Source organism: Haliotis rubra, unplaced genomic scaffold (genome assembly GCF_003918875.1).
Source record: "Haliotis rubra isolate DU_JTF1 unplaced genomic scaffold, ASM391887v1 Scf186, whole genome shotgun sequence".
NCBI lineage: Eukaryota > Metazoa > Mollusca > Gastropoda > Lepetellida > Haliotidae > Haliotis > Haliotis rubra.
Window position 1 is genome coordinate 463,936 of NW_025765847.1, and position 25,496 is coordinate 489,431.

Sequence of the window (25,496 nt, forward strand, 5' to 3'; positions counted from 1 at the left end):
CACTATATAGCAGTCTTTAAGTGTGTTGTCTGAGGGATGTGCGATAACATAGTGATATCGTGTTACTATGTTGATATGGTACAATACACTATATAGCAGTCTTTAAGTGTGTTGTCAGAGGGATGTGTGATAACATAGTGATGTCTTGTTGCTATATTGATATGGTACAATACACTATATAGCAGTCCTGTAAGTATATTGTTGTAAGTGTGATATGTGATAACATTATTGTACCGTGATATTTAAGGGTTAGGAGTTTATTGTTTTACCCAAGAATTTTGTCCATCATGCAGCCCAACCTTCTATCAAAGACATGTTTGTTCAAACAGTATATTGAAACGCATTGTTTGGATTGTTCTCCACGTTGGGGATCACCTTGTTAGTCCGGGTGAGAGGTGCAGTTCAAGGTTTTGTTCGGATTTTCTAATATTTACAAGAGTTACATATTTTGAACTAAAACAAGAAAACATGAGAATGTTTGTTCAACAAATATGATAATAACAGAATCACTTGAACACATTTTATTACATTCTTTTTAAAGTTTGGTGTCACCTTCCAAATCTATGAGTGAAGTGCTGTGCAAAGTGTTTTTCGTGATATTTGTAATTTACCTTATCAACAATTAACACAATTTACATCTCTTGAATTTAAAAATTCCCATAGCAAACGTCTTCAACAAATAACTTTATAGGTTTTTTTTCCAGATTTGGGTAATGGTTTCTTTGTTTATTGGAAAGGTGCACAGCACTGGGAACCCTTAAACTTTTAAATGTCCCCAACTATTTAACATTGCAAAGGGCCACAACATCACAGTTTAGTCAAAATGTCCCCAAGTTTGTTTTTGATAGGAACAACACTGAGATGCTTTCATAACAAGTGTCTGAAGTGGCGTGGTTAGTGTTGTTGTCCAGCTCAAGCTGTGAGTCAGTTTTGTTTTACACCACACTCAGCAATATTCCAGCTGTATGGCGGTGGTCTGTAAATAATCGAGTCTGGACCAAACAATCCAGTGATCAACAGCATGAGCATCGATCTGTGCAATTGGGAACCGATGACATTCGTCAACCAAGTCAGCGAGCCTGACCACCCGATCGCGTTAGTTGCCTCTTACGACAAGCATGAAGATCAAGAGTCTAACCCGGACCTTCATGGGTACTCAATCTGTGAGTCATGGTTGGAGGTATTAGTGAGCCTTGCTCACATTGTTTTTGGTTGTTATGCATGTATCTTGTTGCAAAGTTAAGATATGGTAATACACAAAGTGCACTTTCTTAACCAGTGTTGCATATATCACACTTAGTCTGGTTTAGACTTTGTCCTGTATTTAATTTAATACATGAGTATATTAGTTTTGAGGAAAAAAGGAAAATGTATTCTTTCCAATCTTTAAATTCCATAAACATTTACTTATTCATATCTTGTCACAAGTGTACCCCCATATCACTGTCTATGAAGTAATGCCATGAAACAGTCAACTCCCTGTAAACATCTTCAACACAGTGTGGGCCCTATATTTGCAATAGATAGATGTTTTTCTCCAATTTTACGTGATCCTTTGTTGCATTGAACTCCAGCACATGGAGCCATTTTGTGTGTTGACACAGTTGGACACCAAATTGGTCACAGTAAACAAATCTGTTCATTTTTTGTACTTAAGAGAGTGAGTCAGAAGGAGAGTTTTCCTCTAGTTTAAGCGTGATTATCTGTTTAGTTACTTACCTTAGTTTTCTGTAACTATGAGCATGTTTATTCAATAGTCTGTAATACACACATTTTCCAACACTACCTAATAACATAACATATGTCATATTTGGGATTACATTTTCTCGATGAAATACAGATTCTAGTACTATTGAGGTTGAGTCCCATCCAGGATTCGAACCCATAGGCAGGCATCTAATCGCCAGCACACAAAGTCAGCCATCTAACCCACTCAGCCACCACACATCCACAAAAATGGAAGTGGGACAAGTGGTAGCCTAGATCACTTCTTTGTGTACCCCTGTAATAAGTGCTAGGTGATAAGATGAAAATAACCAAAGGGACTTCACCAGGTTCACCAGTTAGATATCATGTGTTAGGTCACATGGTCAACATATCAAGTTACAATCATATAATGTCATTGTAGGTTACATTTTTCTTTCAATATACCATAAAAGTAGACTTATATGGAAACAAATGCAGTAATGATTTTAATGAAATATTATTGTTGAAATAATTGTGAATTCTTCTGTCATGCCAAATTGTATCAGATAACTTGTGATAATCCCACCCATGCTTACTTCCGTTTCTCTCATCATTTATCTCAATACAACCCTATTAGTAGATTTATGTTTATGGAAAAGTAGTGATGATTTAAATGAAATATATATCAGGGATTGAAATAGTGCTTGATTAGCCATGGTAAATATTGACATGACAAGGATGAAGTATTTTCAATGTGCCCTCAGCATAACTATAATTGTAAAAATAATGCACACCATGATTCATTTAATGAAATAAGCTATAAGTTTGAGCAACATTAATGATTCAAAACCTATTTTTGTACCCAAACACTCTCCTACCCAGAGTTGTATACAGCCACCGTAGTACCTTTGCCACAGGCAGTCGCCATGTGATGATTGGTCACATCTTACACAGTCCGTTCAATATACATGTACTGTATATGATTTCGACGGGTTCAACTTTTATGGGTTCAACTAATTAAACATCTGTGATGGAATGGGTTTTTCACTGAGAAAATATCCTAAAACATATAACACTATTTTGATTTGCATGACTATCCTTTGTTTACATAGTTTGTACGGTTCCACGTGCTATCATCGAAGCCCAACGGAGGGCTAGCAATACAGGCCATTCTTTTCTGATTTATGAGTTAGCATGTTTGTTTATAAACTAGGGGTGGGTATTGCAGAGAATTTTCATATTGCGATATATTGCGATGCGAAAGCATGTATTGCGATATGTATTGCAATATATTGCATGAAGTATTTTTAAACAAAAACTACTTATAATCGAGTTACTTCTTGATTTATAGAGCAAAAACACAACAAAATCAATATGCTTGATTAAGCTTTAATAACAACTTTTAATCATGATAAAATAAAAATATAAATAATATTTGAAACAAATGAAACAAGGACATATCCGAACATTTCCGAGTGTTACGAAGTTTTCCGAATGCAAGTCAAAATACTGGTTTTCGATCAGCGTATCGCAATACGTATCATTTTCATGTCTGAACCGGTAAATACCGGTAAACTGGTTATATTGCACAGCCCTATTAAAAACAAGAGAAAAGTCTGGTCATGTGACATGCAAATTAGCCATGGCAGTGATGTTATACTAAGTCATCATGGCACCCATCCGTGTGTGCCCATCAAACTGTTTATCGGTGGCACTCTCAATATCACAGCTTAACATAAGGGTGGCCATTTATACATAAATACAACAAATATTAGATAATAAACAGCATGATAAGAGAGCAAGCAACCTGTTTATATTTACATCTTATTTACCCATCAAATGTGAGATTGAATGTTTACATCTCATGGTGACATGATTTGGACAGATGAAGAACGAAGCACATGTGACACATGTGGTCTCACCCTAGGCAAGTGAGTGGGTTCCAAACTGCCTCTGTTCACCCAGCAGAAGATGGGCACCCGGTTGGATAAAGTCATGTGACTATTACCTTCTAGCGCCTAACAGGCAGCTTGGGTTATCCGGGGTAATATGAATCAGATTCTGATTAAGCGCCGCGAGCAATCACTTGGTGTTTGGAGACTGTGCGCTATAGAAGATGACTTATTATCCCCCGCCGCGCGTTTAGAGCGAAGCGGGCGATATAGTATTAGGCTCCGTACGTCCGTACGCTACGAATTGGAATATCTTAAGAACCGTTCTCTAGATTCTTTTCATAATTGGTACCTAGGTTCATTACAGTATAAGAAAGGTCCAAGTCAGGTTTGGTGACCTTGACCTTACTTTCAAGGTCACAAGGGGACTTTAACGTTTTACCTGCATGTTAAACTATCTCAAGAACCGTTCACTGGATTTTCTTCATATTCAATACAAAGCTTTATCTAGGGAAGGCGCAGGGCCCAGTCGATTTTGGTGACCTTCACTTAATTTTCAAGGTCACAGAGACACTTTGAAGATTTCAGCATGTAAACCTGCATGTTAAGCTATCTAAAGAACCGTTCACTGGATTTTCTTCATATTCAATACAAAGCTTTATCTAGGGAAGGCACAGGGCCCAGTTGATTTTGGTGACCTTCACTTAATTTTCAAGGTCACAGAGACACTTTGAAGATTTGAGCATGTCAGCAAGATATTTCAAAAACAGTTCACTGGATCTTCTTCAAAGACTTTCAAGACTTCCCTTAAATGTTTTTCCAAAAGCAATTTCTTTAGTACTATTTTTGAAAATTTCATACACTATGACATTCATGTCAAAGTCAGTCTTGAAAATATGTGTGTGTTTGAACACCTAAAGAGCAAGACATCAAGAGAGGTTGACTGGTCATGTTTTTGTTGACATTTAACTTAAACTTTCATTACTTCATAAGTTTGATTTGATAACTTGAGGCGGGGGATTATGTCACCTTAGTGACAATGCTTGTTATTAATACAATGTGTCTTCATAGGAATGGCGACAGGAGCAGGATGGATTTAAAGATATATGCCGTTCAAACGTATGCATTCAAATCACTACACCCAAGTCAGAGGCAAGAATGGACTATTTGGCAAAAATGTGTACCAAAATTTAAGTCAAAACTACTGTCAATTTCATGTTTGTAATAACTTGTTCTCCTCCTCTTGATATGAGAGCAATGGTGGGGAAGAAGTGGCCTAGCTACGCCAGAATCTCTCTCCCCCCCCCCCCCCTTTTCATAGAAAAACAGAACAAAACATCCTAGTTTAAACAGGGGGGAAACTTTGGCCTAGGTGGGGAAACTTTAGCCTTGCCCAAACTTTCCCCGGGGTAAGAATATCCCAGGACAAAACTTCCCTGGGGAAAGTTTGGCCAAGGCCAGGGAAGAAATGGCCTGCTACACCAGTACATAAGCCAAACCACCAAACTTCATTCATCTTCTCGTCATGGCCAGCCTTCGGAAATAGAGTGTCAACATATCAGTAATGAATTAGGCAAGTAAACCCTGTTGTTACACCATCTCCTAATTAAACATGTTTTTTGTATATCTGGACACATACTCGTAATCTAGTTTATTGGTTTTACTCCAACTGGCATCCAATAATGTTTATATTAATTGGCACGAAATTGTGTGTCCCTCCGACACTTGCAACTTCACTTTATTCACAGCAACCACAATCATATTTACTCATGCTTCGAAACGAAGGTAACTTGAGAGAAAATGTACATGTATATATAATCTGTAATGATAAAAGTCACACTTATTATAGCTGGGCAACATAAAACATGTCAACAAACTATTTTCAAGATTTCCGCTCACTGCATCAGAATTCATTTCCATTATATACACAAAGAACTTAGTTCTTACTGGTCAGCAAGGATAAGTTGAGCACCGACCTGACAATTGACCTGTATTAGCATGTATGAGTGCCACCCACGGGCGATTGCCATTGTTAGCGAATGGGCCCCAGTGATCAAGTGTAGTGCGACTTGCTACACCGACGTGAGAGTCTTTTGAGCAAGGCGTGTGCAGCTATGCATGGAAACAATTTCATCGTCATGCAATGCACGTGCATTAGCCTACATCTGCTCTACCTTTCACAAACCAAATGGGTTTGCTCATTGCTGTGCACCACCTACTTCTCGTAAACATGTTCTCTGCGCCAGTCCAACTTATCCTTGTTTGCCAGTAGTTAAGCACCTTCTGACTGGTCATGATTGAATGAGCCCCGATCTTAGCTTTTTGGAGCATATCTGGGACATGATTGGTCATCGTATGCAACAAAGGGATCCTCCTGTACAGAACCTGGCCCAGTTGGAAGCTAACCCTTTGGAGCATATCTGCCCCAAAGGGTTGACAACGACATTAGAATCTATGTCGATACGTCGCCTATATAGAATAAAGAAGTTGTATATCTATAAAAATAGTCCTCATCCTTGATCTACCAAACTTCTAGAATGCCAATCAAAGAAGTCAATTGGAAGCTGCTTAACACGAGGAATGGCATGGACTGCCCCTTCAGAGGATCAGGAGACTGACAGGGGTATGAGGAGGAGAGTGCTGGCTGTCATACAGTCACATGGAGGTTACTCTCTGTTTTGACTTTGAATCGTGTAAGACATGCAAAATGACATTTTGAATGTTCATATTCACCAATCATGTTTGTAATAGAAACACTCAATTCAACATGAAACATTCCAGGGCCATACTTGTACAGACATGGTTTTGTATGAAAATCAGTGTGTTTTTTAAAGTGAACTATTCTCATAATAAAATCAACATGGATTCCAATCATGTTGTCATTTTTTTATGAGTTAAAGGATCATACTGGTCAGGAAAGCTCATGTTTTTCCATTGTGGTCACGACAAGAAGTTTTATGAATTTGTTGAAAACCTATCATTGCAAAAATACAGGGGTGCTTAATTAAGTTCTTTGTGTATATTACTGGGTATGTTTTAACGAAGACACCGGTAAATCTTGTGGAAACATGTGCACAGCTGATCTGATTAATATATCCAGCTCTGTTTCCGAGACAAATACACTAAGTAATCTTAAAGACTGAATATAATAAAATGCATAGCAAAATCAAATGAGAACTGAAAAAGTAATTAATCTTGTCTAATGATGTTTAATATCAAATTTGATGTCTTCCAAGATTTTCTTTTGTTCGTTCATATAAAGTGATACGATGTCGTTTTCTTACCACCATAAATATGAGTTTGATGAAAGTGAAACCTTTAGATAAGCTGATCATCAAAAGGTATGGGCGTGTGTATTTTCACAAAGGCACACCTAAATTATCTATCTGGTGCACTATGGCACCCTTCGAAAAAAAGTGCATTGGTATCCTTGTATATTGAAAAATATTCCTTGTGCATAATTATATCAAACTTATCCAGATGATCCCACCATGCTTCAGGCCACACATGTGGAGTCTCTTTATCACAATGTCACCTGGCTGGGCAGTCATGATAAGGGCGGGGTTCACCTGAACTGTATTTGTAGAACAGGTATATTATGAAAAGGAATTCAAATACAGTTGAAATCTATATGTCAAGATAGTTGTGAGAACCGTTGTTTCTGACAAAAAGTCAAGGTTAATTGTCAAACAATATCTGTTGCTGTTGGAAACCATTAGACATCACCTGTGGAGTGTCGAAGAGATACAGCTAGAAACACTCTGAGATCTTCTAACCTCATGCAAAACTCGTCCCCCAACACACCCAAACACATACACACACAACCCTTCTAATAATAGGTACGAAAAACTCAGTGAGTATTAAGTTGAAGTATTTATCATAGAAACAAAGCGCTTGTCTCTGAAGTATTAATCATAGAAACAAAGCACTTGTCTCTGAAGTATTTATCATAGAAACAAAGCGTTTGTCGTATATTAGTGATTACTTATGCTAATAAAACAGTTATGAAATATGGTTCTGAATTCACGTGTTCATCTAGTTGTTTGTTTTGAATGGTTATGTTGAGGAATTTTAGGAAATGGAAGTGAATAGAACTGTTTTGTTTAATTCATCAGGATAATAGCATTTCCATTCCTTGCTAACATTACTCCTTCCTTCACATCTGATATTACTTCCACGAAGTCAATGTCAGTAACTGCTCTATATAGAAACAGGTCACCTCAACCTGCAACAGTTTTAAAGGTTCCAAGTATTGTTACATGAGTAAGTACAGTGGGTGAGTACAGAGGTGTTTAGTACAGTGGTTAGTACAGTGGGTTAGTACAGTGGGTCAGTACAGTGGGTTAGTACAGTGGGTGATCAGTACAGTAGGTGAGTACAGTGGGTTAGTACAGTGGGGGTTCAGTACAGTGGGTTAGTACAGTGGGTGATCAGTACAGTAGGTGAGTACAGTGGGTTAGTACAGTGGGTTAGTACAGAGGTGGTTAGTACAGTGGGTTAGTACAGTGGGTTAGTACAGTAGGTTAGTACAGTGGGTGATCAGTACAGTAGGTTAGTACAGTGGGTGATCAGTACAGTAGGTGAGTACAGTGGGTTAGTACAGTGGGTGATCAGTACAGTAGGTGAGTACAGTGGGTGACAAGTACAGTAGGTGAGTACAGTGGGTTAGTACAGTGGGTTAGTACAGTGGGTGATCAGTACAGTAGGTGAGTACAGTGGGTTAGTACAGTGGGTGAGTACAGTGGGTTAGTACAGTGGGTGATCAGTACAGTAGGTGAGTACAGTGGGTGATCAGTACAGTAGGGGTTAGTACAGTGGGTTAGTACAGTGGGTGATCAGTACAGTAGTGTGAGTACAGTGGGTTAGTACAGTGGGTTAGTACAGAGGTGGTTAGTACAGTGGGTTAGTACAGTAGGTTAGTACAGTAGGTTAGTACAGTGGGTCGATCAGTACAGTAGGTTAGTACAGTGGGTGATCAGTACAGTAGGTGAGCACAGTGGGTTAGTACAGTGGGTGATCAGTACAGTAGGTGAGTACAGTGGGTGACAAGTACAGTGGGTGTTAGTACAGTGGGTTAGTACAGTGGGTCAGTACATTGGGTGATCAGTACAGTAGAGTGAGTACAGTGGGTTAGTACAGTGGGTGAGTACAGCAGGTGAGTACAGTGGGTGATCAGTACAGTAGGTGAGTACAGTGGGTTAGTACAGTGGGTTAGTACAGTTCAGTACAGTGGGTGATCAGTACAGTAGGTGAGTACAGTGGGTTACAGTACAGTGGGTGAGTAAAGTGGGTGATCAGTACAGTAGGTGAGTACAGTGGGTTAGTACAGTGGGGTTAGTACAGTGGGTGATCAGCACAGTGGGTTAGTACAGCAGGTGATCAGTACAGTGGGTTAGTACAGTGGGTTAGTACAGTGGGTGATCAGTACAGTAGGTGAGTACAGTGGGTGATCAGTACAGTAGGTGAGTCAGTGGGTTAGTACAGTTAGTACAGTAGGTGAGTACAGTGGGTTAGTACAGCAGGTGGGTTAGTACAGAGGTGGTTAGTACAGTGGGTTAGTACAGTGTTAGTACAGTAGGTTAGTACAGCGGGTGATCAGTACAGTAGGTTAGTACAGTGGGTGATCAGTACAGTAGGTGAGTACAGTGGGTTAGTACAGTGGGTTAGTACAGTGGTAGGTCAGTACAGTAGGTGAGTACAGTGGGTGACAGGTGGAGTACAGTAGGTGAGTACAGTGGGTCAGTACATTTGGGATCAGTACAGTAGGTGATCAGTACAGTAGGTGAGTACAGTGGGTGAGTACAGTGGGTGAGTACAGTGGGTGATCAGTACAGGTGAGTACAGTGGGTTAGTACAGTAGGTTAGTACAGTGGGTGATCAGTACAGTAGGTGAGTACAGTGGGTAAGTACAGTAGGTGAGTACAGTGGGTGATCAGTACAGTAGGTGAGTACAGTGGGTCAGTACAGTGGGTGAGTACAGTGGGTTAGTACAGAGGTGTTTAGTACAGTAGGTTAGTACAGTGGGTTAGTACAGTAGGTTAGTACAGTGGGTGATCAGTACAGTAGGTTAGTACAGTGGGTGATCAGTACAGTAGGTGAGTACAGTGGGTTAGTACAGTGGGTTAGTACAGTGGGTGATCAGTACAGTAGGTGAGTACAGTGGGTGATCAGTACAGTAGGTGAGTACAGTGGGTGAGTACAGTGGGTCAGTACAGTGGGTGATCAGTACAGTGGGTTAGTACAGTGGGTGATCAGTACAGTAGGTTAGTACAGTGGGTGATGAGTACAGTAGGTTGTACAGTAGTCAGTACAGTGGGTGATCAGTACAGTAGGTGAGTACAGTGGGTCAGTACAGTGGGTGATCAGTACAGTGGGTGATCAGTACACAGTGGGTGATCAGTACAGTAGGTTAGTACAGTGGGTGATCAGTACAGTAGGTTAGTACAGTGGGTGATCAGTACAGTAGGTGAGTACAGTGGGTGAGTACAGTGGGTTAGTACAGTGGGTTAGTACAGTGGGTTAGTACAGTGGGTGATCAGTACAGTAGGTTAGTACAGTGGGTGATCAGTACAGTAGGTCAGTACAGTGGGTTAGTACAGTGGGTGATCAGTACAGTAGGTTAGTACAGTGGGTTAGTACAGTGGGTGAGTACAGTGGGTCAGTACAGTGGGTTAGTACAGTGGTCGATCAGTACAGTGGGTGAGTACAGTGGGTTAGTACAGTAGGTCAGTACAGTGGGTTAGTACAGTGGTCGATCAGTACAGTAGGTTAGTACAGTGGTGGATCAGTACAGTAGGTTAGTACAGTGGGTCAGTACAGTGGGTCAGTACAGTGGATGAGTCATAGTGATGACGTCATAGTCCTAAGTGTCAGCTCACCTGATGAAGGGACCTGGAATGGTCTCAAAACGTCGTGAGGGAAATTAAAAAGAAGTTTAATCCTTAAAAATATCTTGGACATCAATGTACAACTTCTAAATGCCACTGAAAGACATCATACTGTATGAGATTGCCTGTATCACATGCCTCTATTACCTGTACTCATTATTATCATTATTATGAAGAAATATTTGTCATTATATATGGGACATTGGTGCCATCAATGATATATATAAACTATTGTAATGGAGTCAAGTTTAATCTTACCAAAACTGACTTGATAATTGCCAAAGATAGAAAGCAACAAAGTATTACATTAGTGAAAGTATGGCCAGTGATGTGAAATATGCTGTTTTCTTTTGAAATCTTTTGCATATTGTCTCAAAAGTTACTTTTCTGATATTTATTAATAATTGTTTGACATTTAGTTAATAGTCATTGATCTTCATGATCTATATCGATAGGCAGCCCTTTTAAAGGGAGGTAACTCAGCCTGTTGATTGAAAGTTATCTGCTGTAAATGTTCCTTACTTGTTGACGTTTAGTCTCAACATGAATAACACTACATTTCAAGAGGTGTATGGTATGCTGTTACCCATCAATATCAGCTGACAAGTTGTCATGTTCTGTGTGTTATCGCAGCTGTATGTTGTATGGTATGCTGTTACCCATCAATATCAGCTGACAAGTTGTCATGTTCTGTGTGTTATCGCAGCTGTATGTTGTATGGTATGCTGTTACCCATCAATATCAGCTGACAAGTTGTCATGTTCTGTGTGTTATCGCAGCTGTATGTTGTATGGTATGCTGTTACCCATCAATATCAGCTGACAAGTTGTCATGTTCTGTGTGTTACCACAGCTGTATGTTGTATGGTATGCTGTTACCCATCAATATCAGCATGACAGGTTGTCATGTTCTGTGTGTTACTGCAGCTGTATGTTGTATGGTATGCTGTTACCCATCAATATCAGCTGACAAGTTGTCATGTTGTGTGTGTTACTGCAGCTGTATGTTGTATGGTATGCTGTTACCCATCAATATCAGCTGACAAGTTGTCATGTTCTGTGTGTTATCGCAGCTGTATGTTGTATGGTATGCTGTTACCCATCAATATCAGCTGACAAGTTGTCATGTTCTGTGTGTTATCGCAGCTGTATGTTGTATGGTATGCTGTTACCCATCAATATCACTTGACAAGTTGTCATGTTCTGTGTGTTATCGCAGCTGTATGTTGTATGGTATGCTGTTACCCATCAATATCAGCTGACAAGTTGTCATGTTCTGTGTGTTACTGCAGCTGTATGTTGTATGGTATGCTGTTACCCATCAATATCAGCTGACAGGTTGTCATGTTGTTCTGTGTGTTACTGCAGCTGTATGTTGTATGGTATGCTGTTACCCATCAATATCAGCTGACAAGTTGTCATGTTGTGTGTGTTACTGCAGCTGTATGTTGTATGGTATGCTGTTACCCATCAATATCAGCTGACAAGTTGTCATGTTGTGTGTGTTACTGCAGCTGTATGTTGTATGGTATGCTGTTACCCATCAATATCAGCTGACAAGTTGTCATGTTGTGTGTGTTACTGCAGCTGTATGTTGTATGGTATGCTGTTACCCATCAATATCAGCTGACAAGTTGTCATGTTCTGTGTGTTACTGCAGCTGTATGTTGTATGGTATGCTGTTACCCATCAATATCAGCTGACAAGTTGTCATGTTCTGTGTGTTACTGCAGCTGTATGTTGTATGGTATGCTGTTACCCATCAATATCAGCTGACAGGTTGTCATGTTCTGTGTGTTATCGCAGCTGTATGTTGTATGGTATGCTGTTACCCATCAATATCAGCTGACAGGTTGTCATGTTGTGTGTGTTACTGCAGCTGTATGTTGTATGGTATGCTGTTACCCATCAATATCAGCTGACAAGTTGTCATGTTGTGTGTGTTACTCGCAGCTGTATGTTGTATGGTATGCTGTTACCCATCAATATCAGCTGACAAGTTGTCATGTTGTGTGTGTTACTGCAGCTGTATGTTGTATGGTATGCTGTTACCCATCAATATCAGCTGACAAGTTGTCATGTTCTGTGTGTGTTACTGCAGCTGTATGTTGTATGGTATGCTGTTACCCATCAATATCAGCTGACAAGTTGTCATGTTCTGTGTGTTACTGCAGCTGTATGTTGTATGGTATGCTGTTACCCATCAATATCAGCTGACAAGTTGTCATGTTCTGTGTGTGTTACTGCAGCTGTATGTTGTATGGTATGCTGTTACCCATCAATATCAGCTGACAAGTTGTCATGTTCTGTGTGTTATCGCAGCTGTATGTTGTATGGTATGCTGTTACCCATCAATATCAGCTGACAAGTTGTCATGTTCTGTGTGTTATCGCAGCTGTATGTTGTATGGTATGCTGTTACCCATCAATATCAGCTGACAAGTTGTCATGTTCTGTGTGTTATCGCAGCTGTATGTTGTATGGTATGCTGTTACCCATCAATATCAGCTGACAAGTTGTCATGTTCTGTGTGTTATCGCAGCTGTATGTTGTATGGTATGCTGTTACCCATCAATATCAGCTGACAAGTTAATCATGTTCTGTGTGTTACTGCAGCTGTATGTTGTATGGTATGCTGTTACCCATCAATATCAGCTGACAAGTTGTCATGTTCTGTGTGTTATCGTAGCTGTATGTTGTATGGTATGCTGTTACCCATCAATATCAGCTGACAAGTTGTCATGTTCTGTGTGTTATCGCAGCTGTATGTTGTATGGTATGCTGTTACCCATCAATATCAGCTGACAAGTTGTCATGTTCTGTGTGTTATCGCAGCTGTATGTTGTATGGTATGCTGTTACCCATCAATATCAGCTGACAAGTTGTCATGTTCTGTGTGTTATCGCAGCTGTATGTTGTATGGTATGCTGTTACCCATCAATATCAGCTGACAAGTTGTCATGTTCTGTGTGTTATCGCAGCTGTATGTTGTATGGTATGCTGTTACCCATCAATATCAGCTGACAAGTTGTCATGTTCTGTGTGTTATCGCAGCTGTATGTTTCAGCTGTATGGATGTACTATATCTGCTATATTACCTGGAACATATATACAGTCTGTGTCATATGGAGCCAATCATCTGTACCTATAGGTCTGGTATATGGTTCATATATCTGACAACATTGTTTGTTTAAGCTGAACCAAGCTGCAATACAATCTGCTTTTGTACTGGCACCACAACAATCTTAACAGCTTCCACCTTTGAATGGAAGTTTTTTAAGGCATAATCTAAAATGTTAAATCTTTTAAGAAAATGCTGTAGAAAGTAGTTTATGGGCACACAGCGCTGTGATTGCTTGCACGTTGTGAGTTAGTGTGAGAGTCAGTGACTCAGTATGTATCATTGGTTCCACTTGTTATCACATGGAGTAAATCTACGTATTGTCACGTGTATTGTTGTGACATATATCAGATATTCCCCAGTTGAAGGCTCCAGATTTTCCGTGGCTTGTTCCAGCACAGAGCTTTTCACTATCAGTACTGGCGAGAATGTTTGTGAGGAGGTCAGTATTTCGATTGCTTCATACCAAAAGACAGTATGAGATGGAACTTGTAACTCTGCTTTGCGCTTAGTAATACGAGGATAAAGTGTCATTCATACAGGACTAGTACAAGCACAGACACATACAAACACAGACACAGGTCAAACACACATACTCAGTCCCCTTGTAAATGCAGTAATCTTGAACATGACGTTAAACTCAATTTCACCTCACCTCAAAGCTTATATTTGAAAAACAAATTTAAAAGCAGCCCAAATATTTCCACTTAAAACCTGGAGCACCTGACTCCAATTGAGATAGCTGGGTCCTGATTCAGGGTCACGTACTAGCACCCATTCTTCTGGCTTGAAACTGCGGAACCACTGCCTCTATTCAATGTTTCCACGTCCCCAATGTGGGACGTATTACCTGGGGAGTAATTGCTATTGGACTGGACTTGGCGTAGATACAGCATACAGGTTTCCACAAGTTTATCAAAAAATTTCCAATCTTGATTTTTCTGTAGGAAATGCATTTTGCTAGTGGTTGCCATGCATATGTGTATGGTTCCCAGGTTGCAGCGAGGTATATATTGCACATAATTGGGGTTTGTTGGCGTAACAGGTTGTAGCATGGGATGGAGTTGGCAATGATGTGGCAAGGCATGGAATCTAACATGTTTCCTGACTGTAAAACTATGGTAGAACTGGAGAATGCTGTAACAAGTAAGTGTGAATGTCTGTGGAACATGGAGCGGGGGGATGAATGTGGGATGATGAACAGCACAATGTTTCGTAGCGTCCAGGAAAAAGTTGGAAAGTTTGGCTCAATGAGATTGTACACATTTGGTGCTGTTTGGATGTGTGTTTAATGTAGCTTGTCACTAGGCTCACGCTGTGGTCTGATATACTTGGCATTTTTCTGTGTTATTTCAACGGAGGTCATAGAATGCTGCCAGTATCACAACATACATGTGAAAATACTGAAGAACAATGCATCTTGATAGTGTGACAAGATTCTCCCTGCTGTGTTGACATGACATGTTGATACCGTTGCAGTATCGTGACGTCTCGCTGTTGTGTTGACATGACATGTTGGTAGAGCTCCAGTGTCAAAACGTCTCCCTGCTGTGTTGACATGACATGTTGGTAGAGTTGCAGTGTCATGACGTCTCCCTGCTGTGTTGACATGACATGTTGGTAGAGTTCCAGTGTCAAGACGTCTCCCTGCTGTGTTGACATGACATGTTGGTAGAGTTGCAGTGTCAAGACGTCTCCCTGCTGTGTTGACATGACATGTTGGTAGAGTTCCAGTGTCAAGACGTCTCCCTGCTGTGTTGACATGACATGTTGGTAGAGTTGCAGTGTCGTGACGTCTCCCTGCTGTGTTGACATGACATGTTGGTAGAGTTGCAGTGTCGAGACGTCTCCCTGCTGTGTTGACATGACATGTTGGTAGAGTTGCAGTGTCATGATGTCTCCCTGCTGTGTTGACATGACATGTTGGTAGAGTTGCAGTGTCATGACATCTCCCTGCTGTGCTGACATGACATGTTGGTAGAGTTGCAGTGTCAAGACTTCTCCCTGCTGTGTTGACATGACATGTTGGTAGAGTTGCAGTGTCATGACGTCTCCCTGCTGTGTTGACATGACATGTTGGTAGAGTTGCAGTGTCGTGACGTCTCCCTGCTGTGTTGACATGACATGTTGGTAGAGTTGCAGTCTGTCGTACAGACCTTGAAGCAAATATATCCAAGAAAGCCCACACAAGTCTAGAAAATGTGGCAAGTCTAGATTTCCACAGCTGAAAATGAAGAAAGTCCCTGGTCCCTTCCTTTATAGTATTTACGGGGCGCTGGGGTAGCCTAGTGGTTAAAGCGTTCGCTCATCACGCCGAAGACCCGGGTTCGATTCCCCACATGGCCATTTTCTGGTGTCCTCCGCCTTAATATTGCTGGAATATTGCTAAAAGCGGCATCAAACTAAACTCACTCACTCACTCACTATAGTATTTACAATTTTAATTTAAAAACTTATATTTTCTATAAAATATGTTCATTTCAGAAATAAGCTGTTAGTCTAGTAGAGTTGCACTGTGGTAACGTCTCCCTGGTGTAGGGCATACTTTACACCAAGTCTCACCATAGTGTTGACAACTCTCTGTATACATAACTGTGTACATACTTTACACCAAGTCTCACCATAGTGTTGACAACTCTCTGTATACATAACTGTGTACATACTTTACACCAAGTCTCACCATAGTGTTGACAACTCTCTGTATACATAACTGTGTACATACTTTACACCAAGTCTCACCATAGTGTTGACAACTCTCTGTATACATAACTGTGTGTGTGTACATACTTTACACCAAGTCTCACCATAGTGTTGACAACTCCTGTATACATAACTATGTACATACTTTACACCAAGTCTCACCCATAGTGTTGACAACTCTCTGTATACATAACTGTGTACATACTTTACACAAAAGTCTCACCATAGTGTTGACAACTCTCTGTATACATAACTGTGTACATACATTTACACCAAGTCTCACCATAGTGTTGACAACTCTCTGTATACATAACTATGTACATACTTATACCAAGTCTCACCATAGTGTTGACAACTCTCTGTATACATAACTGTGTACATACTTTACACCAAGTCTCACCATAGTGTTGACAACTCTCTGTATACATAACTGTGTACATACTTTACACCAAGTCTCACCATAGTGTTGACAACTCTCTGTATACATAACTGTGTACATATATTTACACCAAGTCTCACCATAGTGTTGACAACTCTCTGTATACATAACTGTGTACATACTTTACACCAAGTCTCACCATAGTGTTGACAACTCTCTGTATACATAACTGTGTACATACTTTACACCAAGTCTCACCAAGTCTCATACATAACTGTGTACATACTTTACACCAAGTCTCACCATAGTGTTGACAACTCTCTGTATACATAACTGTGTACATACTTTACACCAAGTCTCACCATAGTGTTGACAACTCTCTGTATACATAACTGTGTACATACTTTACACCAAGTCTCACCATAGTGTTGACAACTCTCTGTATACATAACTGTGTACATACTTTACACCAAGTCTCACCATAGTGTTGACAACTCTGTATACATAACTGTGTACATATTACTTTACACCAAGTCTCACCATAGTGTTGACAACACCTCTGTATACATAACTATGTACATACTTTACACCAAGTCTCACCATAGTGTTGACAACCCTCTGTATACATAACTGTGTACATACTTTTACACTCAAGTCTCACCATAGTGTTGACAACTCTCTGTGTACATAACTGTGTACATTTACACCAAGTCTCACCATAGTGTTGACAACTCCCTGTATACATAACTATGTACATACTTACACCAAGTCTCACCATAGTGTTGACAACTCTCTGTATACATAACTATGTACATACTTTACACCAAGTCTCACCATAGTGTTGACAACTCTCTGTATACATAACTGTGTACATACTTTACACCAAGTCTCACCATAGTGTTGACAACCCTCTGTATACATAACTGTGACAATGCATTACTTTACACCAAGTCTCACCATAGTGTTGACAACTCTCTGTATACATAACTGTGTACATACTTTACACCAAGTCTCACCATAGTGTTGACAACTCCCTGTATACATAACTGTGTACATACTTTACACCAAGTCTCACCATAGTGTTGACAACTCTCTGTATACATAACTGTGTACATACTTTACACCAAGTCTCACCATAGTGTTGACAACTCTCTGTATACATAACTATGGTTATGGCATGTAGTGGAAGACGGCACTAACCTTCTCAGGACATGGAGGAGCTCCCCTTCATTCCATTCTAATCTTCCATAAATAATTACTTCCTTTTTGTTGTTTTTTCCAAGCTTATGTAAGAACAAGTTGGTATTCTTTGAACCAGATGAAGAAAATCATCTTTTAGTCAACATGTTAAAGAATTTATCTATGAATCATCAAGGGATATAAAGATTTATTTGCCACCAGCTAATTACATGTCAATATTTGAAAACACTGGCATATGCGTGTTAAGTTCTTATAGCAAGAAGATGGTGTTAAACTAACATTTCTTATCTCAACATTTGGAAACATGCAGATAAAAGTGTAGAAGAAAATCGCGTTAGTGAAGTTTGAGATACTGGGATTGGTATATATGTTAATTTCTAGCTCCGTATCATGCCACAACAAACAATGATAACTGCATGAGCATCTGAAATATGTAACCTAAATGTCCTTTATCATTTCCATTACAAAAAATCAATAAGGATTTGATAAAATGTTTGAAAATAAGAAGGGGAAGCATGTGTGAGTCAGGAAGATTGTCTGGTGGTGATACCGTGGAGTTAACACGTGGTAAAGTGGCCATTCTCACTCTGCAGTATCAGTCTTCTTCTCCTCTGTCATCACAGTGTATATCGCATCATAATGTATATCACATCTCTGCGTATATCACACTTCCTGTAATTCTCCCATGCTTGTATAGTGTCTAAAAACATCGGCAATTCTTCCACTGTAAACACTTCCATCTGGTGGTGGTCGACACCGCCGCTGGATGCACACACTGATTGTGCACATTTGGTGCATGTTAGAGAATTTCTGTCCAAACATTAGTGGCCTATACTTCCAAATGTAGGTCTTTTCCATTTGAACAAGTACAAATTGGAGGTTTCACAGAAACCGTATTCTAATTGTGTATATTCAAGTGTATGAACAATGTACATTTTCAGAAATATTTTTTATAGAAATGTGCTGACAGTTTTTAAATTGTTAATTTGTGCATTGATGTTTGGTAAGAACTGTGATTGTAACGAGTGGTGGGGATCCTGGCTCAGCTCCAGGTGGTCGGTTTCAGTACGGGAGGTAGGGTAGCCCAGTGGTTAAGGCTTTCGCTCATCACACTGAAGACCCAGGTTCAATTCCCCACATGGGTACAATGTGTGAAGCCCATTTCTGGTGTCCCCCCCACCATGATATATTGCTGGAATGTTGCTAAAAGTGGCGTAAAACTAAACTCACTCACACAGTTTCAGTAGCTGGCACATTTAGCATTAGATTTATTAACATTCAAAGATATAAATAGAATGTTATGTTGATTGTCTGACTGAGGTTGTCAGCAACATCCACACCAACGTTGATCAAGTATCTGCGCTGCTTTTATGACATATGACATATGATTGGATAGAGAAAGTAAAGGTCACTCAGTACTATCTAGGTATCACATTGTGTACACAATAACTCAAGAGTCTATGAATCTCTTAGGCAACGTATCCATAGAACTTGGTTTTCCTTCAAGGTCTTGATGGCATCAACTTTTTGTGTGACCTTCATATAAGATCAAGGTCATTATAGGTAAAATTTTGAAAATTATTTGAAATTTACATTTAATTCATAAAAATCTAACCAAAATGTGTTCACTTACAATAATTAACTGCAAAACTGTCAAATGTCATGGTTTTATCAACTGTCAGGGTCAGTGTGAAGGTTATTTACTCATGAAATGACTTGTCATAGTTCCAGGATGTTCATAATTCAAAATCCCCATTGGCAACAAGCAACTTTCTTCAGTTTGACTGAATGAGATTGAGGTCACGTGTGCGAAGTATGCATACCTTGTGTTCACAATCTATTGAACATTTATGACAGTAATTCAAGGGATGTCTATATCCGTAATCTCTAGTCAGCAGGAGTGCAAATAACTTTAAAATTGCTAGTGTACTCCGGAACAGTGGCACATGTAAAATCACTTGCCCTGATAATTTATCCACTATACTGGCCGTTTTCTTGTTGATTTTTAAAAATAAACAACATAAATAACATTGGAAAGTCAACTGGACACCGGTACAGTGTGATATACAAATTTGCTTGCCCGACAGAAAAAACACACTGGATTCGGACGTCGGGCAATGGGTTATATCCACCCCTGGTCAGGTTAGGACTGAAGTGATTTTAACTTTATAATTAATGTTGCTTGTGGACTGTTTGAAATGTTTACTGTGTAAGACATGTGTTTTCTCCAACCTGGACAAGTGTCATTAAGCTGGAAGTGCCCATAACTTTGTTTTTAAGATAGTATCTACAAGCGTTGGATCAGTTGATGATGGTAAAGTTAAGCTGGTTCATGAGATACTCATATGTTTCTGATGGGAAGGTTTATGGGTTTTCTGGAAATGCTGCAGTGCATTGGCTTCTGGTTTTGAATGTAATGCCAATATCTTTCTATGTTGAAAATACACTCCCAAAACCATCCTTCCCATATTTATGATCTAAAAACTAACAAATGCTTCGTAATAAATATATCTTCATCTCATGGTCCCTGCTTGATGTGAAACTGACAGTCAGAATGTCAGGGTAGGATAGCTCATAACTGGTGTGTTGCTGATCATGCACCAGCGTGGTATACGAGGTGCTAGTGTTGCTAATGATGCACCAGTGTGGTATACGAGGTGCTAGTGTTGCTAATGATGCACCAGTGTGGTATACGAGGTGCTAGTGTTGCTAATCATGCACCAGTGTGGTTTACGAGGTGCTACTGTTGCTAATCATCTACCAGTGTGATATACGAGGCGCTAGTGTTGCTAATCATCGACCAGTGTGGTATGCGAGGTGCTAGTGTTGCTAATCATCGACCAGTGTGGTATGCGAGGTGCTAGTGTTGCTTATGATGCACCAGTGTGGAAAACGAGGTGCTAGTGTTGCTAATGATGCACCAGTGTGGTATACGAGGTGCTAGTGTTGCTAATGATGCACCAGTGTGGTATACGAGGTGCTAGTGTTGCTAATGATGCACCAGTGTGGTATACGAGGTGCTAGTGTTGCTAATGATGCACCAGTGTGGTATACCAGTGTTGCTAATCATGTGCTAGTGTTGCTAATATGCACCAGCGTGGTATACGAGGTGCTAGTGTTGCTAATCATGCAACAGTGTGGTATACAAGGTGCTAGTGTTGGTATGCACCTGTGTGGACAAGGTGCTAGTGTTGCTAATCATCTACCAGTGTGGTATACGAGGTGCTAGTGTTGCTAATGATGCACCAGTGTGGTATACGAGGTGCTAGTGTTGCTAATGATGCACCAGTGTGGTATACGAGGTGCTAGTGTTGCTAATGATGCACCAGTGTGGTATACGAGGTGCTAGTGTTGCTAATGATGCACCAGTGTGGTATATGAGGTGCTAGTGTTGCTAATGATGCACCAGTGTGGTATACGAGGTGCTAGTGTTGCTAATGATGCACCAGTGTGGTATACGAGGTGCTAGTGTTGCTAATGATGCACCAGTGTGGTATACGAGGTGCTAGTGTTGCTAATGATGCACCAGTGTGGTATACGAGGTGCTAGTGTTGCTAATGATGCACCAGTGTGGTATACGAGGTGCTAGTGTTGCTAATGATGCACCAGTGTGGTATACGAGGTGCTAGTGTTGCTAATGATGCACCAGTGTGGTATACGAGGTGCTAGTGTTGCTAATGATGCACCAGCGTGGTATACGAGGTGCTAGTGTTGCTAATGATGCACCAGTGTGGTATACGATGTACTAGTGTTGCTAATCATGCAACAGTGTGGTATACGAGGTGCTAGTGTTGCTAATCATCTACCAGTGTGATATACGAGGTGCTAGTGTTGCTAATGATGCACCAGTGTGGTATACGAGGTGCTAGTGTTGCTAATGATGCACCAGTGTGGTATACGAGGTGCTAGTGTTGCAACAGTGTGGTATAATGCTATGCTAACCAGTGTGATATACGAGGTGCTAGTGTTGCTAATGATGCACCAGTGTGGTATACGAGGTACTAGTGGTGCCAGTTTACGAGGTGCTAGTGTTGCTAATGATGCACCAGTGTGGTATACTAGGTGCTAGTGTTGCTAATGATGCACCAGTGTGGTATACGAGGTGCTAGTGTTGCTAATGATGCACCAGTGTGATATACGAGGTGCTAGTGCTAGTGTTGCTAATGATGCACCAGTGTGGTATACTAGGTGCTAGTGTTGCTAATGATGCACCAGTGTGGTATACGAGGTGCTAGTGTTGCTAATGATGCACCAGTGTGGTATACGAGGTGCTAGTGTTGCTAATGATGCACCAGTGTGATATACGAGGTGCTAGTGCTAGTGTTGCTAATGATGCACCAGTGTGGTATACTAGGTGCTAGTGTTGCTAATGATGCACCAGTGTGGTATACGAGGTGCTAGTGTTGCTAATGATGCACCAGTGTGGTATACGAGGTGCTAGTGTTGCTAATCATGCACCAGTGTGGTATACGAGGTGCTAGTGTTGCTAATGATGCACCAGTGTGGTATACGAGGTGCTAGTGTTGCTAATGATGCACCAGTGTGGTATACGAGGTGCTAGTGTTGCTAATGATGCACCAGTGTGGTATACGAGGTGCTAGTGCTAGTGTTGCTAATGATGCACCAGTGTGGTATACGAGGTGCTAGTGTTGCTAATGATGCACCAGTGTGGTATACGAGGTGCTAGTGTTGCTAATGATGCACCAGTGTGGTATACGAGGTGCTAGTGTTGCTAATGATGCACCAGTGTGGTATACAAGGTGCTAGTGTTGCTAATGATGCACCAGTGTGGTATACAAGGTGCTAGTGTTGCTAATGATGCACCAGTGTGGTATACAAGGTGCTAGTGTTGCTAATGATGCACCAGTGTGGTATACAAGGCGCTAGTGTTGCTAATGATGCACCAGTGTGGTATACGAGGTGCTAGTGTTGCTAATGATGCACCAGTGTGGTATACAAGGTAATATGTGACATTGACCGGTGTACATGATTTCAGCTCTATTCCTTCTGATCATTTGACAGCCTCATGTAATTTGGATGCTTTAATTAACAACAAACATTGCCACATTTTGTTTTTTAAACAGTTCCTGCTTGCACAACCTGGGCCTTTTTGAAACGGTATTGAAGGGATTGCTTTTCTTCTTGACACATTTCTGGTTTTTGGATTAGTTCACTACAAACAAGTGATTTTTGTGTATTACAGGAAGCAACAGTGAGCTAAATGGACTTGTAGAAGACAAAGAAATTGCTGCACGAGCTGTGGCCTTTGTTGTGAACAGCACTCGCAAAGGAATCGTCCCACTATGTGCCGACGTGGCCAACCTACTCCATGCCAAGAGACGGTGAGATGACATTTGTTAGATATTTGTAAATCAGCCATTAGTGTGTTGTGTGTAAATAAGGGAATAGTGTGCTACTGGAGTAATTCATCTGTTTCAGAATGACTTGTGTCAAGGCATAACTTCCCCGACATTTCGGTGAGCGAAATATTATCATGACTGTACTCACTACAAGTTTATTTGTGTTAATATTTCCCTAAAATTTATTTCAGGTTAGAGAAGAAAGTATTTATGATGAAACGTGAGAACGAAGCCCTGCGATCATCTGCGTCCATAAGCTTTAGAACAAGCCATTCCACAAGCCCCACTCAGCCAGCTTTCTCTGCCTATACTGACAAGTCTCTGCTGCATGACCAGTGTGGTCACACACAGGTAGGGTCACGGTCACATACAGGTGGCATCATGGTCACATACACATATTGTCACTGTCACACACTGGTGGGGTAACATATATGAACTTTACATTTTTTGGGATAAATTTTATGTGCCAGGTTACATTTGCATTAAAGTAATGTCAAAACAAACCATGCCCATCTCTCCTGAGCAAGCACCTGTTCATATTACTGTCACAAATGCATCATGTGTAATGAATGCTGCTCTGTGATGAGTGTTGACTGTGTTGACTGTGTCTCCAGGAGCGGTCGCGGCCATGTTCTCGATGCAGCCAGTGCTCCAGCACGCTCAGCAACTCCCCCAAACTGGAGCAGACGTACAGCTTCAAGGGCCACCTCCACTCCCCCTCTACACACAGAGAGAGTCGACGCCGAGGGTCACCACGTGTCGGGCATCGGCCAGTCAACGGAATCATGACACAGGCATTGATCCACAGTCCACCAGAGGGAGTGGCCACAGACTCCAGTGATTCCAATATTCCGTCGGATAGGAAAAACTCTCTTCCAGAAATCATTTCTGAGCCTGAGGATGGTATCAAGAAGATCAGGTGGGTATTGAGATGGGAAGGTTGAATTTGGTACCAGTATATTTGTTTTTCGTTACTGTCAAAGGTCACACTCAGCAATTTTCCAGCAATATTACAGTGATCTGTGACAAGACAATCCAGTGATTGATATCACGGCCATTGGTCGGTGCAATTGAGACATAATGAATTGAGTAATACAGGGTTCTAACAAAACCGGTGAACATTGGTCAGTTTGGTCACATGACTGGTTGGCCAGTGTTATGTACAGTGTTGTCTGAAGGCTTTAACTGATGACAAATATACGTCTTAAAAGAAATTAAAAAACACCTGATTGTTTTGTTATATAATAGTTAATCTGAATGAAATGTTTTAGTAGTATTATAGAAAATGAACCCATGTATTAGAAGCAGCTCAATTAGAGAGCATGTAGCTACACATCATTACATAACCTTATCGATCTTGCATCTATGATTTCAACTAAATTCATTGAGTACAACAGAAAAGATCTGTGTGTTTTACCTTTGAATGAATGTTTCTTTCAGTCCGAAGGCATCTAAAGAATCCCAGTGCTCGTTGCTACAAAACACTGACTCTACCATTGAAGAACAGTTCATTGAAAGTAAGGAAATCTTTAGTTTGTACATCAAACCAGGACCACAGGTAGCTCAAGGGTTGAAATATGGTGGACTTCACAGAGTTGTATCCCCTGGAGATGCCAGGATGTGATGATCATGGGTTGCCATTCAAGCCTAATTGTTACACTTTTATTCCTGACTACAGATGTTGATGTTGCTTTTTGATATCCAACTCTTGTTGCTTGGCTTTTCATGACTAAATGTTTCAAGACTAAGTTACAAGTCATGAACTGTCCTGAGAAACGTCACGTACCTAAAACATGTCTACACTCAGATCTTAAACCACAGACCCTGCAGCTGGTATGTTCCTACATTTCCTGTGTTGAGTACAGAGTGGTGTCTATGTGCCAGTGTCAGGACATGCCCAAGTATTCAGATTGAAGAATATTAACATGCAATGTTTTGTTTCAGCAGTGAAGCTCAATTCATTATCAGCAGAATTACTTTGCAGAAGAACTTGGCAAGCTTTTAAACTTATTTGGAATAGGCCCATATACAAGAAGAATCAGTCAACAAATACTGAAAGGAATTTATTTATATCAGATTGAAAGGAAGACTCTGAGAGGTGAGTATTTCGCTTGTACAGATATAGGTCATTACAGCAGTTTGGGAGCACAGCCCTTCTGATAATCTGGGTAATGCAGAAGGCTGCAGTGTTGGGGAATCTACATATTCTCCGGAAAGTTCTTGGTGGTTTCGACTAGTCAGTGTTTTCTGGGAGAAGTCCCATTCGCTGTCTG

At 40.5% G+C, this 25,496-nt stretch overlaps 1 protein-coding gene across 1 annotated transcript in view; it reads left to right on the forward strand.

Moving 5' to 3' along the window:
- The window catches only part of LOC124273916, a 72,172-nt gene that overhangs the window by 36,134 nt on the left and 10,542 nt on the right, over positions 1–25,496 (forward strand). Inside the window, exons 2-6 of the mRNA XM_046709259.1 lie at positions 23,067–23,205; positions 23,415–23,574; positions 23,838–24,142; positions 24,664–24,740; positions 25,168–25,264. Of these exons, the coding sequence (XP_046565215.1) occupies positions 23,067–23,205; positions 23,415–23,574; positions 23,838–24,142; positions 24,664–24,740; positions 25,168–25,264 (778 nt within the window). The remainder of the gene's footprint in view (positions 1–23,066; positions 23,206–23,414; positions 23,575–23,837; positions 24,143–24,663; positions 24,741–25,167; positions 25,265–25,496) is intronic.